This window comes from Nyctibius grandis, chromosome 4 (genome assembly GCF_013368605.1).
Source record: "Nyctibius grandis isolate bNycGra1 chromosome 4, bNycGra1.pri, whole genome shotgun sequence".
Taxonomy (NCBI): domain Eukaryota; kingdom Metazoa; phylum Chordata; class Aves; order Nyctibiiformes; family Nyctibiidae; genus Nyctibius; species Nyctibius grandis.
The window spans coordinates 82,208,334-82,226,014 of record NC_090661.1 but is presented as its reverse complement, the minus strand read 5'-3'; the positions used below and the strand labels follow the sequence as shown (position 1 = coordinate 82,226,014).

The window sequence follows — 17,681 nt, the reverse complement described above, 5'->3', positions numbered from 1 at the left end:
TCTGGGTGGTGAGGCCGTGCATTCGCCATGTAACTGAACACAGGCAGGCTCTGTGGGCTGGGCTGGTCCCCCCAGTTCGGCTCAGCAGGCGGCAGCAAGCTCCGGGCAGCCCCAGTCCCCACCGCACCAGCAGCCCCCAGACCCCTCCCTCAAGCGCGTGCTGTGCTGTCGCTGCGCAGTGTCACTAAATGCACTTACACTCCTCGGAGCAGTCAGACCCCACAGCCCAACGCTGAACACCCCTCCGCCCTGCGCTGCCCTACGGGTAACAGCTCTGCAGCTGATGGTTTAATCCAGCCCTTGAGGGAAGAAGGGGCCCGTTCCCGGGGACCCCCATGGTGCCTGCTGAGCAGCGGGCAGGGCAGCAGTGGCTGCTCCCTCAGCTTCTGCTACCTGTGTCCTTTGGCTGACAGAGCTGTTTCCAAGCCTTCTCCCCTCCCTACCCAAGAACAGACTAAGGACACATAGACTTTTTTTTTTTTTAATCCCCTCCTTACAACGCTGAAAGCATAAAACAAGCAATGCAAACTACTTACAGTTTTCTGGGAGGGAGGACGTAATTTCTTCTCCCCAACAATGCAAGAATTAGAGACAGCTCCAGACTCCACCTTTCAGAAACACAGTAGCAAAAAATTAGTAGCTACCTTCTAAACAAAGAAAACCCACAGACAGAATCCTGTTCCCTGACTACTTGCTTAAAGGGTGACAGGAGACACACAGCATGAGAAATCAGGTCAACAACTGCCCAAGACATTCTCCTTTATTGCAGATCTGCCTTCATATCTGGCAAAACCTACTACAGACAACGGATACTGCAAGGGAATCCTCAAGGAAGCAAAATGTTTATTGCAAGCGAATCCTCAAGGAAACAAGCATCATTGCAGCTGGGCACTTAAATGCCATACAAGTGTCAGAACCAGTTCTCTCCAATTTTAATGAGGTCTTTCCAGACAAAGATTGAATCTGCATTTTCTCTACATACACAACTCCAGCTAGTCAAACAGCAATCTCAACTGAGTATCAACTCATGAAAAATACTGTCTTGCAAGGTTGAGAAATTTTCCACTAGCGCTTACAAGGAGGAAGGTGCCATCATAACATTCACTCATGTTTGTTCTGCTCTAAACAACATCATACATAAGAGTATACAGTCTAGTATGTAGACTAGTATGGGAGTGCTTGATTAAAAAAAAAAAACCAAAAAAACCACAAAACCAAACCAAACTTACCATTTTTTAACTTGATCTTCTGCACTCAAACTTGGAGAAGAGTTTCCAATCAGAATGCATCTGCAATAAAGTAAAATCAAACATTAAGACTCCATTAGCAATAGTGTGTTTATTATTTTTAGTGTGCTTATTATTTTTATCTTTTATCTTAATTCTCATCCTCTTCAGCAGCTTGTCCTTACTTTCAGAAGAATACACCAGAAAGACTAAATCAGGTATCTGTATTGACTGTCAAAACAGTCCGTCCTCCACCTCTGCCCATAAAGCAGCCCCAATACACACCAGTGTCTTCAATGTTTTGTTCAAATGAACACGTAAGACGTAGCTATACCTAACAGCCTTTCTAGAATCAACTGACCCTGCTCTTACAAGCTTGTACAAACCAACAGTGGATGTCCAGTTTAGTGGACAGAAAATATCTAGGCATTTTATTTATGAGAGAGAACTCAAAAGCAAAAAAAGAAGCAGCAATAACAGTTAGATAGCATTTACATTAAAGTAGTTCTCTGCAAGCTATATCTGACCTTTTTTTCAATAGCTTAAATTTTGAAGAGTACTTCTAAACAATTTTCAAGGTCAGATTAGACCTACGTATGCCAAATAAAACCAATACACAATGATAGGAGCCGCAGCCCATGCACAAAATTTATTGTGTGCTACTGTTTATAAAATACTCGAATAGTTCAGAACATGCATAAAATTTCCAACTTAGGGGTATGTACAGATTGTACTTTATGGCAAACAAAAAAAAAAAAGGGAGATGAACTCTAGTGACATTAAGTTTCAAGTTGTGTTCCAGGGGATGAGAAGGACATGTAGCAAATGTCAAAATAGATAACAAAGTACAGTGGCAATCAGTACAGTCCATTATTTGTGAACAAATTAGCATAGGGCTTCAATTTTTATTTTAACCAAGCAGTCCTGTAGATACCAAAATACATGCAGTCTCGAGTTTACACTTTCACTAATGCCTCAGCAGTTGAACAGAGCAATTGCTTACGCGCCGCTTTGCCTAAACAAAAATATGTCCGATACAGATTCAGTTTCCTTTACAGATTTAAAAATAATAAAAAGCTTGCAGCTATGCAGCCCAGTGATTATTAGCTATTTATGCAACCGTAATACTCACAATAAACTGAAAGTACCCATAACATCTAGGTAACCTATAGATGTACATCATAGGTCTATATATTAAATATTTGCAAAATGAAAACATGCATACACAAAATACAATGCCAAGCTTTACAGACTTGATATGAATCAAAATTTACTTAAACAATGTACAAAGTTCAATTAAAAGTACCTTAAAATTAACACTTCCATATTTTTCTTACTTTTAAAATTAGTATATATAATAATTTTTTTTTTAAAATTCAAGGTGGGGAAGAGTCTTGAAAAAGCTGGGCAAAAAAGTTTCTAAATTAAATATTTCTTTTAAATCTGTGTTCAAGTAATAAACATTCCTACATAGAAATCTTCTGACAAGCTGTAACTAAAAAATACAGTGAATACAATATAGAATTAGCAACATCTAAGGAGTAAACCTGAGGTCAGCGTTTTACAGAATGACCAACTGCGATTTTTTTTGGCATTTTTTCTGTCTATTGAAAATACAGTTTTTGCAGCCTCAGATATCTTAAGACCATTCTAATCTATCATTTTAAAGACATTTCATGAAACCGATGTCCATTAATAAATAGTTAGCTCTTAGGGTTGTATTTGAAAGTCTGATTTAAAAAAAACAAACAAACAAGCTACCTCTACTGAAAGAAAAATCCCATTTGTAAACTTAAAAGTGTTGATAATGATAAGCGTAAGATGCTAGTCTAGATGTGCTTTAGCGATAACAGCCCAATTCTCTCCCCAGATCTCTTCTGAAGCTTCAGCAGCCAGTGATGGACTTTGTGTAAATAGGCAAGGCATGCTCCCAGGAGGTCGGGTCACCACGTAAAGAGAGGGGCTGTTGTCTCAAAAGCTTTCTTCAGCGGGATCAGGTCCGACAGTTTTCTACCTCCTATTAAGTAGTCACTTCAAGCGATCCCCCTGGCTATTTCATCTGTTGTCACATCAAAAAGCAGTAATCTAGGAATTCTCAGGCAAGACATGAGTGAGTAAACCAGAAGCTGACGTGGTCACTGTGCATTGTTGTTGCCAGTTCCATTGTTTCCATTGGCATTTGTTGTGTTTATAGTATTAATACCATCTTGCTGAAGAGCATCTTTTCTTGGTGGCATTCTCTCATTGATCCTATCCAAACCTTTTGCTTCTTCAAAACTGCAGATTTTATGTTGCGGAGAGAATCCTCGTATTGCTTAACAAAATGCAAATTTGATATGTCAGTAATGGAAAAATAAGTTGAAAGCATATACTTTTTCTAACAAATGATGTTTAAAAACAGGTAAGAAATCAGTCAGAGAAACTTATGGCTCTGCATCTGTATTAGTAAAAGCTTCTCTAACCTGCTTTCCTGCAATGTTCAACAGCAATCATGATTTCAGTTGGTAACAAAAAGAACAAAGTATGGCAAATATTCTGCAAGTAGGAATCAAGGGGTTTAAGCCCAGTTGATTGCTTCTGCATGTCCCTGGCGTGGCCAGCTATCAACACCAACTGCTTTTGCTGCCCAGCACGTCAGGCTTATCTTAACATCCCCCTTCTCTTTGGTGGGATGTCAGTAAGACCTAAGCAGCACAGCAAGTGCAGCGGAGGCAAAGCAGCAAAGGGTTACAAAAGTAAGAGTAGGTTTACATCCTGCACACGCATCGACGGCCCGATCCTGCAGTTTTCATGCAGGCAAAACTGCGGGATGTGGTTCACGTTCTGTGCTAATTGTGCGGATGACGGAAACGGACACAACCACAATCGCTGAGTTAGCACTGTGGTTAAACAATGGTATCACTTAAATACAAATGTATTTAAAGTAAGTAGAGAAAATAGGTATTATTCTGCTACTGATTATTTTAATGAATGAGGTCTGTAGTTGAATTTAGACCTGAAAATGGTTGACCACATAATAAGACTGAAGTCTTTGGGATGAAATAATTCTTTGGAGATTTAAGTACAGCCTTCCACTCAGAACAACGGGACCTCTTGCACGTGTGTGTGAGAACAGAATATGGCACTTGTTTATATTTTTGGAGATCTGACTTCGTTAATTAAAAAACAAAGAATACAATCATTAAACGGTGCTTTGCGACCAAATCTGAAAAACTCCGAAGGCAGCTCTCTCAACTGCTATGCTGTCTGTCATTCACTTCACTGAATATTGAGCAAGAGGAAATTAAAGTATCTCTGAAAAGACAACGATCTGACGTTGAATACTCTGAACACCAAATAATTTCATGGCATTTTGCTCAATACCACTAGCAAAGGACGTATATAAAACTTATTTAGCACAGAAGCACTGATAATCCATGGAATTTAATATGCCTTCTACTGGCAGGATGGCATATATACTGGAAATAAATTTGGTCAACTAGTTATGTTGAAAATCTATAGAAAAACGTAACATTTATACATCTTGCACTACCAGATGTGTTACAGAAAGTTTTAAAAAAATATGTTCAAAGCCATTAAAATAGATTTTACGAGAAAAGGCATGCATAAACAATCCTCCTTCCACATATAACCCACCCACAATCAAACAAAACCTTGCAGTTGAATGCAAAAAAAAAAAACACTAAACACTACCATTTTTAAGGACTTCAAGACAACACCACATATCACAACATGCTACTATACAAAAAACCTACTGCATATTTTGTAAAAACAAATAAAAAAGACCAAAAAAACCCCAAGAATTTCCCTAAAATATTAGAGAATCATCATCCTAAAGCCAGAAATGAATGTTACATGTAAAGGGGATGAATCAATGTCGTTGATTCATCTCTGCTTGTGCAAGTTGAAAGTAAAACACACCCACACAGAGTACTTTTGAATTCCCTCCCAGACACCACAGATCTCTGCCAATGGCAAAGACTCTGATCATACCTTTTTCAGCCTCAATTGCCTCTACAGTGGCTGTACAGAAGTGAGCAGATGCATGCAAAATGAATGAGAAAGATGAAGAGTGTAATATCGCATAGCAGAAAAGGCAATGATCAATTTAATATAGTATGCTACGCCAGATTAGATTACAATTATTTAAAATGATAATTAAGGTTTTGGGGGGCTGTTTTTTAAGTTTAAGTGAAACTTCTCCTAAATTTTAACTAATACAATTTATCAACTAAAAGTATATCAAAGCAACACTAATTAACTGCACATTTCTAGAAGTTTTTTGGTTGGTTTTGTTTTTTTTAAGACAGCAACAGAAAAATTCTACTGATGTTAAAGTTGTGGTATGGCTTAAAGAATACTAAAAATCTATTTCAGACTACTATTTCTGAAGATTAAAATGCATTAATGAGCTTCATTAAATTACCAGGAAGGACACTATAAAAATAACACTAGCAGTGTTCTAATAGTAAGAAATTATTTTTCTCTTTATGTTTAGCTCCCTGAAGTTTTACTAGTACTTCAATTTCTCACCATATTTTAAGCTAAAATGCGTATCTCTGAGAACTGAACTGTGAATTTAAACCATAAAATACAAATCTAGCAAGTCATATTTACAAAGTCTCATAAATTGTTTAGTTGAATCAACAACAAAGTCTAGAGCAGGAGCAGGTCTGGATTTAACATAGTCTTGGTGGGTGAATTAATGTGAATACGAAAAAATCTAGCTTACTAGTTGCTTTTTGAACTAAATAACCATGACATCTGCTGTAATTTTTTAGATGCAAGATCCTTCCCAATTGTTTTAGCTCTAGAAGTCAAAGCTTTAACATAAGATTAGGGTACCAAAATGAAAATAACCTTCTGTTAGGGCAGACTTGCTAAAGAAACCACTTTGTAACTATGCCTTAACGTGTAGCTAAGTTTCAATAATGATAACAACTTTTTACCTCCCCTACTATGTGCCATGCTTCTAATATCATAATTTCAGAAATATTAACAACAAATAGCATACATAGTGGTAAATCTACTTGGGTAGTGCTTGATACATATTGTTAACAACAAAAATCATAAGTAAGTAAAAAAACCCCACACTGTAAAGACTCAATTTGGAAAATGATTTTGTTGGATTCTCTTTTGCAGGTACATCTAAATTAAAACTATATTCTTTGTAAACTCTGATAAACCTCAAATAAATACTGTATCATATGAATGTAACAGGTAATCCTGAAGTCTTTGCTCAGAAAATTCTGGACTTGAGTGCAAATTTTAAGCAACAGGGTTCAATGGCATTTCCATCCTCAATTCCAGCTCTCTCCCTGCTTTACTTAGGGGACAGATCTGATACAAAATCCTTGCCAACTTTCAACATAAAACCAAAAAACTACCTTACTGCCCCTCTGACTAACAGCAAGGGCAGCAATGAAAGATAAGTATTTGGCCAGTTCAACTGATTTCCATGGAAGGACTTACAATTTTTCATTTAGGCTTGTGTTTACTATGTTGCTGAATAAGGCTTTAGGTGTTTGGAGGGTTTTTTCAACAGATGTTGACTCAATTTGGGAAATAATTTTCTTGGATTCAGTTCACAGAATATTCAGTTCACAGAATAAGTCACTAGGACATGCTACTTTAAAGAACAGTACTTAATATGGTCTTTAATGCTTCAGCTACTATAATGCAAGCAACATAAATAATAAAACCCATAAATCTACATTAAAAAAAAATTTAGAAACGTACAAAGGCCATGATTTCCCAAAGTCTATTTTTATCCTAGTATATTAAAGCTACCTAAAAATAATCTATGATTAGGTTTTCAAAAATAATTCCATATATTTCTAGAAAAAAAAAAATCACATATTGACTTCTTCCATAGGATGTAGTTTTGCACTTTTCTCCAAAATTAACTGACTTTGTCTTTCTTTAACCCTTTCACTACAGTTAGAATTTGTATTTCACCCTCAGACTGCTCTGTTTTGCAGTAAGAATCTGTTCAAGAGTTGCCCATGAAGCAGTTGTATTAGACTGACTAATGCGTTTGGTGCCCTGCTCTGCATTACATCAATGCCAACAAGCTTCTCCCCTCCGAGAATGGCCAGTATCTCCCAAAAGATAGCAGGTGTGGCTGAACAAAGTCCTGAAACAGTAGTGGTATTTGCTAAGGTCTAGTATAGAACATGTTTCTGACATTAAGAATTATAACAGGCATATATGCAAAAATTGCATATGCATTGCATTGATGGTGACTTACATCTATATGTCTATATACATACTTGGCCTGATTAAAAAAAATTTCAAGCCCAGCCCTCTAGAGAAATGTAGATATACACTCCAATTTCTTAGAGCTTTCAAATCTTAATAGATTTAACAGCAACCAGCACAACTAGACCTTTTCTCAACGTGCCATTGAAAAATGAGCACTTTTAAGACTGAAACCTGGAAAACCCATAACATACTGGTCAGTTTTGTGACTTTTCAAGCAAACAAAAGAATAGAATAAAAAAAAATGCTACAATTATTATGTTGTTTTATTTTCTCAAACCTAGACTAGTTGAAATTATTGACAGTATATTGATCAACAGAGTACAATATACTTCAAAAAGTAATTAAATATTTGTAGTAAGAAATCCTACTATACTACCAGTGACTACATTTTTGCCAAGAACATGAATTCACTGATATTCCGATGGTTTATAAAAGTGTCAATTAGTGAAGTTTTATTTAATTTTTGGTTTACTTCTAGCTTTGCAATTGAGCATAATTATTTGAAAACTTCTACTTTTTAAAGACTGAATTAATAAAATTCTTATCAGTAAAAAGAAGTTACTGCAATTTAAGGAGAAGTAACAGCTGGCATGAGTTATTTTGAACAACCAACATGACTAAAACAAATGAGATATATTAATGTAGTGCATCAAGGAATATTGCCATCAAAAGTTCTAGTCAAGAAAAAAACACACCCACAAAAATCCAAAATGCATTTTTCATACTTTCCAAATGCCCCACATTTTCAGTAATGGTAGAGAGTCATATGTTTTATGTTAAAAGAATTTTCTAGTCAGTTTGATCCTCTCTGATATTTGTAATGCAACATGGATAAAAATCTGTTAAACAAGTGAGAGGAATGCAGACTCATTTTTTTAAGCATAATAAGGTACCTTATTAAACAATGAAAATTAAAACTAGAACATATGCTTTTGGAATAGTTGGATGGATTAGAAAACACACACCATTTCTTGTTATAGACATTCACAAAACAATCACATACATACACTGGACATATAAACTTACTCGTAGACATTATATGTCCACTGAAAAATGACTTAAAATGTGACATTCATGTTTCAAAGCTATTAAAAAACAGCTTTGAGAGTTTAATAGAAAATGTAGTGAAAGACTTTTAAAAAACTACACAGAAAATTTTAAAAATTCAAATAAACAGCCTAAATCACAAGATGAGAGAAGCAGCTACTCTTGGAAAATAGATTGTGTAATAAGTGGTATTCATATATCACAATCTTTCAATAGTTATGAAATTCAGTGGTCCCATACAACAGTTTTATACTTTCTATTAAAGCCTGAAGATGGCCAATAGAAAGTCTTTGAAGAATTTATGTTAAGAGTGCTACTGATATGAAGTCCAGTTTCAGACTGGTATATTCTAGTTATCTACCATTGTGAACAGAAACCTGGACTTCATTCTTTTTATACATTTGGTACAATCGCATAGCATTCTCCCTAAGCCTAGTTAATCATTTATGGGCCTTGTGAAAAATATGATCCAATGATCCAACAAACTAAAAAAAGAAGAAAAACCTTTTACAAAATATTCAATGAGCCAGATTACAGGTATATTTTGTATAGAGTTCTTTTTATTTTCATGCAAAAAAATATATGCACACTTAATAACACCCTTTTATTTGGATTTATTTACAAGTTTTAAATTCAATCCCTTTATTCTCAACTGATTTTATAACAATTACTGAGTATTTTTCAAGTACATTATTGTTCAAAATGCACAGACAATGTGCAGCAGCAAATGCAGCAAACCTCAAAAACAAGGTGCTACAACATTGCTTCTACATCAAGAGACAGACAAGTGTCTGGGATAGTGGTTTAATTTTAACACTTATACAGACATACATCTATACCTAGAGAGAGACAGACAGATCTAAGAAAGCAGCTACATCTGCAGAGGAAGGAAACAGCATGTTACAAGGACAATTCAGGGAGGTCAATTATACATAGAACATTTGACAAACAACATAGAGAACAAACTTTGGCATTAATTACCAGGGTACAAAACGTAGCACATTTCAATCTATCAATGGACTGTAATATGTAATGCTGCAGCCTGTAGCTGTTTGTTAATATTAATATCAACAAGTATTTGACGTAGTCAATGAAAATACTAACACGTCTATAATAAAACCATTTTAATGGAAAGCAGACAAGTAATGATGCAAAATTACATTGCCATTTTTGTATCTGTAATGATCAAATGCCTCAATACCAGATCTATAAGGTCACCCCACTTCAGGCATCCGCGCCACCTGAAAAATTGTAAACTAAGGAAACTCAAAGTCTGAAACATGTGGCCTGATACTGCTGAACTCATTTGCTTTTAGTTTTATACCCTGGTTAAGTATCCATTTCACATTGCCTGATTAACACATAACACTATGCTTGTATCAGCCGCTAAGACAAGAACTGAAAAGCATAAGAAATTCCCTGCATGCATTATGTGCAGTGTTAGCAAAAGAGTGAGATGTGCCCCAGTCCATCTGAGGCACAGCAAGTTGCATAACATCATTACCACTTTGCAGGGTCTGTCGTCCTCCAGCCAACACTCCACTAGGTAACATTCCAGTGGGAGTCAAACCCTTGAGTGTCAGCACACTTTCACTCTCCTCCCTGGTGTGAGAAAAAAACAGTAACAAACCTTAAATTTCCATTCATGAAAACCTGTATTAAAGTAAAATAAGGGATGGGGAGATGGAGAGCCTATTTTTGCTGTGCTTTATGCATGTAAAGACTGAATGTAAATTCAAACTCAAACAACTAGAAAGGGGAAAATATTTCTATGCCATACCAGTCTTTCCTCTGCCTAGGAGTTATAAACACTGATTACGTCTGAACCAAATTCTGAGCAATTATTCACATGCAGGCTCATTAGCTTTGAAATGAGCACTGAATGCCTCATGAGGTACTGAATATATCTCAGTGCCATAAAACAATTCACAATTTTGTTCAAAGTGTCTATGCTTCAGGAAATATAAACTTTAAAAAAAATATCCCTATTTGAACAATTATGGTCTGTGGAAAACAATACATTTTGGGTAAATGTGATACTGAAACCTCTAGATCTAGACAGGTACAAGAAAATGGTATTTTTTCAAAAGCTGAAAACAAACAAACAAACAAAAACCTGAAACAAAATCCCCCTAGTCCTCAACTTTCTGGTATGCCAGAAATTTTCCAAGCCAGTCCTGACCTCCTCCATTACACCCTTGATTTCAATCTCTCTATTTTGATATTGTCTTTCCAACATTCATAGTTAATGGCTGGACAAATAACTTGTAAACTAAAGATCATGTTCTCTAATTTCTTGAAACATGTCTCAAACATTACTTAAAAATATTCTTTAACCAAAAATACCAACATCAGTGAGGTGCATCAATATGCCAAACAAGATTCTGATGCATAATGATCTCCCTGAAAAATGTTTGGCATCTATTATATGTTTTCCTAATATACATAATAAGAGAGGTTTTAGGAATGCAAAAGTCATGCAAGTACCTGAGAACAGAGAAGACTCTTGCCATCTTGCCAATTGCACGGATTTTGTTTCTGATTATTTCTTTCCGAGCAGCAGCTGTACCTACTTTCAATGGAATAAGAGAGAGTCTCAAGCTCATGAGTATTTACAGGGTCACCATTTTAAAGCGCATCGAATTCAACACAACTGTTTAAGTTCAGTACTCTTCACAGGAGGCCAGTACCCAAACACTTTAGGGCACAAAGCTACAAAATTATGACTTCAGAATGCCATCAAAGCCACCATCACCTCTGTGTCCACAAAACAAACACAAAAAAGTTTAGGATGTTCACAGTGATTTCCTAAAGCTAGCAAGCATCTAAATTACCGCGAAGACAGCGTAGTAACTATCATAACTCATTTGCCTAAATTTTACACTTGAAATTCTTCATTGACATCTGTGTCTATCAAGATGTAGGCAGGCAGCCCAGTATAGAAGCCAAAGAGATATTAAAGCCACAAAAAAATAAAGATATGTTGCTAATTCTTACACATCTGTCTGAGAGAAAACAGTAGTCTGCTTGTTTTTATGTCAACTCCCCAAAACACACCGCCACAAAATAAAATGCCAAAGAATTGCAGTGTTACCTCCCCTACCACCTAAGCCTGTGTTGCGTATCATCTTAGGTTTGTGTCATCTGCAGAAATTACAAATACCAAAGATCTGGAGTAAATACTGCATATTCCACAGAGCAGAGAGATACCATTTGTGACAGATAAAAGTGAAGACAAAACTCTGAAGAGAGGCTTGTGATTGGGAAGGAGAGCCAGCTTTGCCTGCCTTGACATCATAAAAACGGGAGATCCATTCTCCAACACTAGGTGTTGCTCGTTTGTTTCAATGTATAAAAGTAAAAGCAATCCTTCCCCTCATCCTCCTTTCCTTTTGCTGACTCCTCAATTCCACTGTAACAGTACAGGTAGATGAGGAGATATCAAAACTAAAATCCTCACTTCTCCTTAGCCATTGGGGAAGGAGAGTATAAACCACTGAGTTAAGAGTAACTTTGAATTCAACCACAGGGGACCAACAGTGAACAAACTCAGACAGCTCTGTTAGGTATTCCAGATCTTCCATATATCATTGTTCTTCAACCCTGGGAGAAAGGTACTCATTAGAAAGTTGCCAAACTAATTTGCAAGAGTGTAGAAGAGAGGATCACAGAAGTGGGCAGAGGAAAGCTACATATCCACATATTTGTCTACTCACATTCAAAAAAAGGCAGCTGTGGAAGAAGCCTTTTTTCATCCCTGCTCACTAGCATTTACCTTCCACATGAGAGTACATATACTCTAGCACAACAGTCACCCTTTTCAGACCACAGCTGCAAGAACGCAAGGCCTTCTGTTGCACAAGAGTGGGTAGACTTCCCACCCTGAACACCGAACCGAATAAAATACAAAATATAAAGCATATGGGGCAAACAACAACAACAAAAACACACAAGAAGGAAAATGTATAGTAGCAACAAAGAAAAAAGGGAGCAAGAGACAACCTCTGGATGAACACAACGAAGGAATCTCAGGGTATGACAAATATCTGCCAATCCATTTAAATAAAATGAAAAGGCCAGGAACTACCGAATAAAGGTTTTTTTAGAAAAGGAACAACTTTAATGAACTGCAGACACTGAATTAAAAAAAAACAAAACCAGAAGGCTCAGGAAAAACTTTGAATAGGATAGCCTGAAACATCCCATTTTTACTGAAAATACTTTATGTTAAATTTTAAATTTTAATTTTTAAAGGTCTAGAAGTTTTTACTTTCTGTCTTTGAACACTATTAAATAAGAGCTTTACGATCCAGAATGAGAAGGGAACTCTTTCAGAGTTTTTGAAAAGGCTAGGGCTAAATGAGGGACTATCAATCTTTTCCTAGAAGTCCCTCAGTTTTCCTCCTACCAACACCTATTTGAGGGCTACACTGCTGCAGAGCTGTAACATCCAGGCTGAAATGATTTCAGGCAGTGCTAGTACCCATATCTCAACTCTGGAAGGTCCCTGTGCCTTGAAAGGAGAAAGGCTGGTTTTGGGTAGTTTTGGTGTTTAGTTGGTTTTTGGTTTTGGGTTTTGTTTTCGTTTTTTTTAACATGATCTTTCATTGTCCCAGCCCTTCAGAAGCAACATAGCCAAGCCAAAAGCTCAAACGCATTACTCCAGACTGCAGCACTGCATTAATATGGCCATTGAATCCTGGTTAGTTCAGAGAAGACAGTAAGGTGACATCTGCTTGAGAAGAATGTCTTGATTACACCCTAAATTAGAGGAGATATGACAAAGAACTCTCCCATTCCCCATTCCCTGCACAAGAAAAAAATTCTGAAACCCTCATACTATTATGCTCCAAAGAATTCACATAACCTTTGGAAACATCTCTATAATCTAATACATTCCCACGTATTAGAAATATTCTCTGGAAGTGACAAATTTATACAGAGAGCAAATTGATTATTAGCTAAGTAATGGTCAGAAGAATTTTTCTGCACAGGAGTATCTACCCTGGGATTTCTGAAAAACAAGTGATAGACCATGAATTTAAGACCATGAAAAATGTAGGCTTCTTTTTACATTTTGTATCCAGCTATCTTCAAAATTGCGCATACAATCAAAAAGTACCTTTTTGACATCTTGAAGGAAACTAAAAGTACCATACAAACCAGGTTTTGGAACATTGTATAAACACAGTCCATGCACAACCTTAAAAAAAGCTCATGATAAAAGTATTAGAAAGCAAGACAGACAACTGAACGCTCCCTACACATGCAGGGCCAAAGATAAAATTTTAGAAATAGGTAAAAGAATGAAATTCTACAAAAAAAGGAATGGAAGAAAGGAGGAAAAAAATTCATGCACAGAAAGACAGATGTCTTGGAATATGACTTCTGATAACAAAATACACAAGCCTTTATAAACATCCCATTAAAATGGGTAATAATAATAAAATGCTACATATGTCTCTCAGCAGAAAGGTATTTTCTGCATTAATAATTATACTGCCAGGTTCCATGAAGTCATATTTCAAAACATTCCTACTCTGTCTGGTCTGTACCTTTTTTATTGCCATATATGAGTCGCTCTTCAGATGGAGAGTCCAGAAAAAAAGGAAGTGAACGATGGAGAGAAAGGTGAGTGAGACAAATAAAATAAAGATATTTAACTTGGCAGTGGTAATAAGGAAGGAATGGAGAAGAAATGTGAAAAAATAAAATGGAAAATTGCAACACTTAAAAATGCATTCATCAAACAAGAAGTGGAATTGTTGAGTATATTTTAAAAATTGATGATAAACAAGTGAAAGCTTGAAAGTCAACAGGTAAAAAAAAAAAATGCATTCACATAGAAAGATAAAGCATAGACAGTACCTAGGTGGCATTAAGAGATGCATCAAGCAAAGAAATTGTTAAAGGAGACAGAAGAATAAAATAATTCAAATTAGGAAACTGCAACTATTGTACTAAAGACAGGGCATATGCAATCAACTGATGACTGCACTTACGCTGGACAATGTAAATCCTAACGTCTCAGAATACCACCTAACCCTACCCTGCAAATGCTTGGTGTAATTGCTTCATGCTCAATTTAGTAGGATTACTTGTATGAAAAACATAAATTGTTTGCAGGCTCACATCTGAGACGATTTCTAAGTTTTCACATTTCTGGCAACAATCTAAATGGCAGCAAAGTCCAAGTGGCTCATAACCAATGCATTACCATCTAAAACACACAGCTGCTTAGCACAACACTATTCTCCTACTGAATTTGAACACAGTAGTTATCAACCATTAAGAATGGAGTCATGTCTCGAATATCGTTATAAATGATCTTTAGTGTTCCTCAAAGGCTGCTGAAAATTTCCTTCCTCCTTTCCCATCATCAAACAATCCACCAAATCAGTTCCGTTATTGGATAAAATGAAGCAAGTAAATGTAAATGTAAAGTCTGAGAAACTTGTAGGTGTGACATTAAGCACTACTGTAAAAAAACCAACAAAACAAAGTGCGATATGCTAGGTCTTCACGTTAATGTTGCTTCTTAATCATCATGCTACAAACATCTCCTTAACAATCTACTGTATCATAGTTTAAAATACAGAAAGATGCTATAATTCGTTACATACATATTATACAATGTACATACAAAAGTTCTCCTTTAACTTTTAAGCTTTAAGCTCAAACACCAAGACTTAAACTTGTATTTCATACTTTATGTATAGTACTTTGCCATAAGAAGTATTATATCTTTCACCTACATCACCTCTTTCTTGAAAAGCAATCATTAGAAATTTAAGATCTTATAATAGATTTATACTAAGTATTAACAAAGTAAGTTTAATATGTTTCAAATTTGAAGTGCCAAGAAATTCTGACAATTTTCCACAAAAAAAATCAGTTTTAAACAGGAATCAGATATGAATATTTGCAAAGGATACCATTACTGCTTCTTCACCACAAACACAAAAATACAATTCCCTTCTCTGCCCCCACAAAGTGTCATTATCTAAAGAAAAATCTGAAGGCAATTTTATTCAAATTCCAGGTAATTTTACGTCTAAGTTAACTACTGTTTCACAAGTTATTACCATTAAAAAGATTTATATATCTTAAAGTAACCCCTACCGTCAAACTGATCTTCTCCCTCTGTCATCAGTTCATCATCAGAGCAAATGCTCAAAACATTCACCAACATTTCTGTTACTGTACAGGAAAAAATAAATCTTACTTAATTCCCTGTAGAATTTTAAGTATTTCCATGCACACAAGATATAACTAGTTACCAGCAACTACAGTGAATGAACTTCTCACATTATAGCCATTGCTCAGTAATCTGGTTTCAAAAATACATCTTCTTCTTGATGTGTACCCTTCATAGAATTATACCACCTAACAATCAAAGAACACAGCAGAGCTTTCTCTCCTATCTTACAAGGAGGTCTTTTAGATAAGAATTATCTTCTTGTATATTAGCATTTTTACATTAGAATAAGTATTTGAACTAGATTTTATGCAAAATTTACTTAAATGTGAAAACATTTTGACTGCTCAAATTTAGGCTTAAAATGAGAAAGCTATTCCATTCCTGGCACCTGCAGGCATGTAGCAGAGGCACTGAAGCAGAAAAATATTATTATATAAATGTGGTACAAACTACATGTCTTTTCAAACTTCCCTTAAAAATATTGACATAGGGGATACACAAACTCATCTCAAAAAGCTTGTATTTTCTTTCTCCAGGAATCTCCCTATTCTGCCAACTCAATCTTTCCCACATATAGCAGACTCTTTCTTAAAACAGTCAAACTTCTCCTCCCCTAGAGCATTCAGAAACCTATACCAGAAGTTCAATCAGATAGTTAAAAACCCTGTAAATTGCTGTCTACATTTATTCATGACTAATTCATACCATCTCTATGTCATCTGCTATGGTGTTCTGCTCCATTCTTGGGAAAGAGTTACTCTCTACTTTAATTTAAAAAAATAAACAAATTATTCTGATTTTGATCTGTTAAAAGCAGACCAGACAATATTGATGCTGTATTCTTCATCAAAAGTGGAAGCATGTATTTGTCCAAAGGCAAGACAAACTACAAGGGCCATAATTCCAGCAGTCTTAAGCACATAGCAGGTCAACGAGCAACTTATTTAACAGTAGTTGGGTGTCTCATTACTAGCATCATTACAAAAGCAAAACAAACAGTATTAACCCTTTGCTATTGAAACTGTTATCTAATGCATCATCAGGGAAGAGAGATAAAAACAAAAATCTACCTTCAAATGTCAGGCCCCTCCGTTTAAAAATAAAGGAATTGTTGAGTGGGTTAACCACACTAAAAAGTGGCCAAGTTATTTGCATTTAACTACTCACTAAAGACAAAACAAACAAATCTAGAACCCTAGGTTTATATGACTGTAAATGTATCATCTCGAGAATACTCTTCAAAGAAATTTAAAGAGCTTTCCAAATCTCTCTTATAAAAAGAGCAGTTCCTGTCGTGGAAGGATTTTAAACAGACCCAAATAGCCTCTAACCTCATTGCTTTTTAACTGAAGACTACTTGGAGCCCCAGTGTCCTAGATTCACAGTTACCAACTCTAGGGGGAAAAAAAAAAAAAAAGAAAAAAAGAGGATCTGTGCTAAATTATCTTTTTTACAAGAAACATTATAACTGAAGTTATCTTTAATGAAGGTCGATCTGTTATAACTATATAGAAAAGTTAAAATAATACATGAACATCTCAATATAATTTATAACTATAACTATACAAGATTAATAATATATATAACCTAGCATTTTGTAGAATATGAACAATTTTCATATTGACTTCAAATGCAGTTCAAAGGTACTGCTTAACAATGCAGGTATACACCCTCAATGGAAATTATAATTTCTGTTAACACCTCTGCTTTATTAGATGTAGTTTTAACTATCTTGACTAAAGCAGGTGAAGGAAATAACCAAAATCTGTAGAACAGGTTGTATTTCAGTCTATCCTTTCCCAGAAATGGCATTTTCACATGCCAAAAAACCCCTCCAAATCAGTTTAACAACTCCACCAAATCTTCTATCTGATAAAGACAAATACAGATACCCATTTTCACAAAAATTATGCAATTAATCTCTCATTGGTAAATATATTTTT

General features: G+C 35.6%; 1 protein-coding gene across 5 annotated transcripts in view; it reads right to left on the bottom strand.

The window, feature by feature from the left end:
* PPP3CB (protein phosphatase 3 catalytic subunit beta) overlaps positions 1 to 17,681 on the bottom strand; it is a 50,069-nt gene that overhangs the window by 4,934 nt on the left and 27,454 nt on the right. Inside the window, exons 10-15 of one of the 5 annotated variants that reach the window (XR_011048113.1) lie at positions 15,660 to 15,737; positions 14,093 to 14,119; positions 11,025 to 11,109; positions 10,042 to 10,139; positions 1,230 to 1,289; positions 537 to 608 (exon numbers count right to left, since the gene is read on the bottom strand). Coding sequence is in view for 4 of the 5 variants with exons in the window: in XM_068399941.1 (XP_068256042.1) it covers positions 3,362 to 3,540; positions 10,042 to 10,139; positions 11,025 to 11,109; positions 14,093 to 14,119; positions 15,660 to 15,737 (467 nt within the window). In the remaining variant the exon portion in view is untranslated. Of the gene's footprint in view, positions 1 to 536; positions 609 to 1,229; positions 1,290 to 2,111; positions 3,541 to 10,041; positions 10,140 to 11,024; positions 11,110 to 14,092; positions 14,120 to 15,659; positions 15,738 to 17,681 lie in introns of those variants that run through there. The other 4 variants (XM_068399941.1, XM_068399943.1, XM_068399944.1 and 1 more) reach the window with 4 other exon arrangements.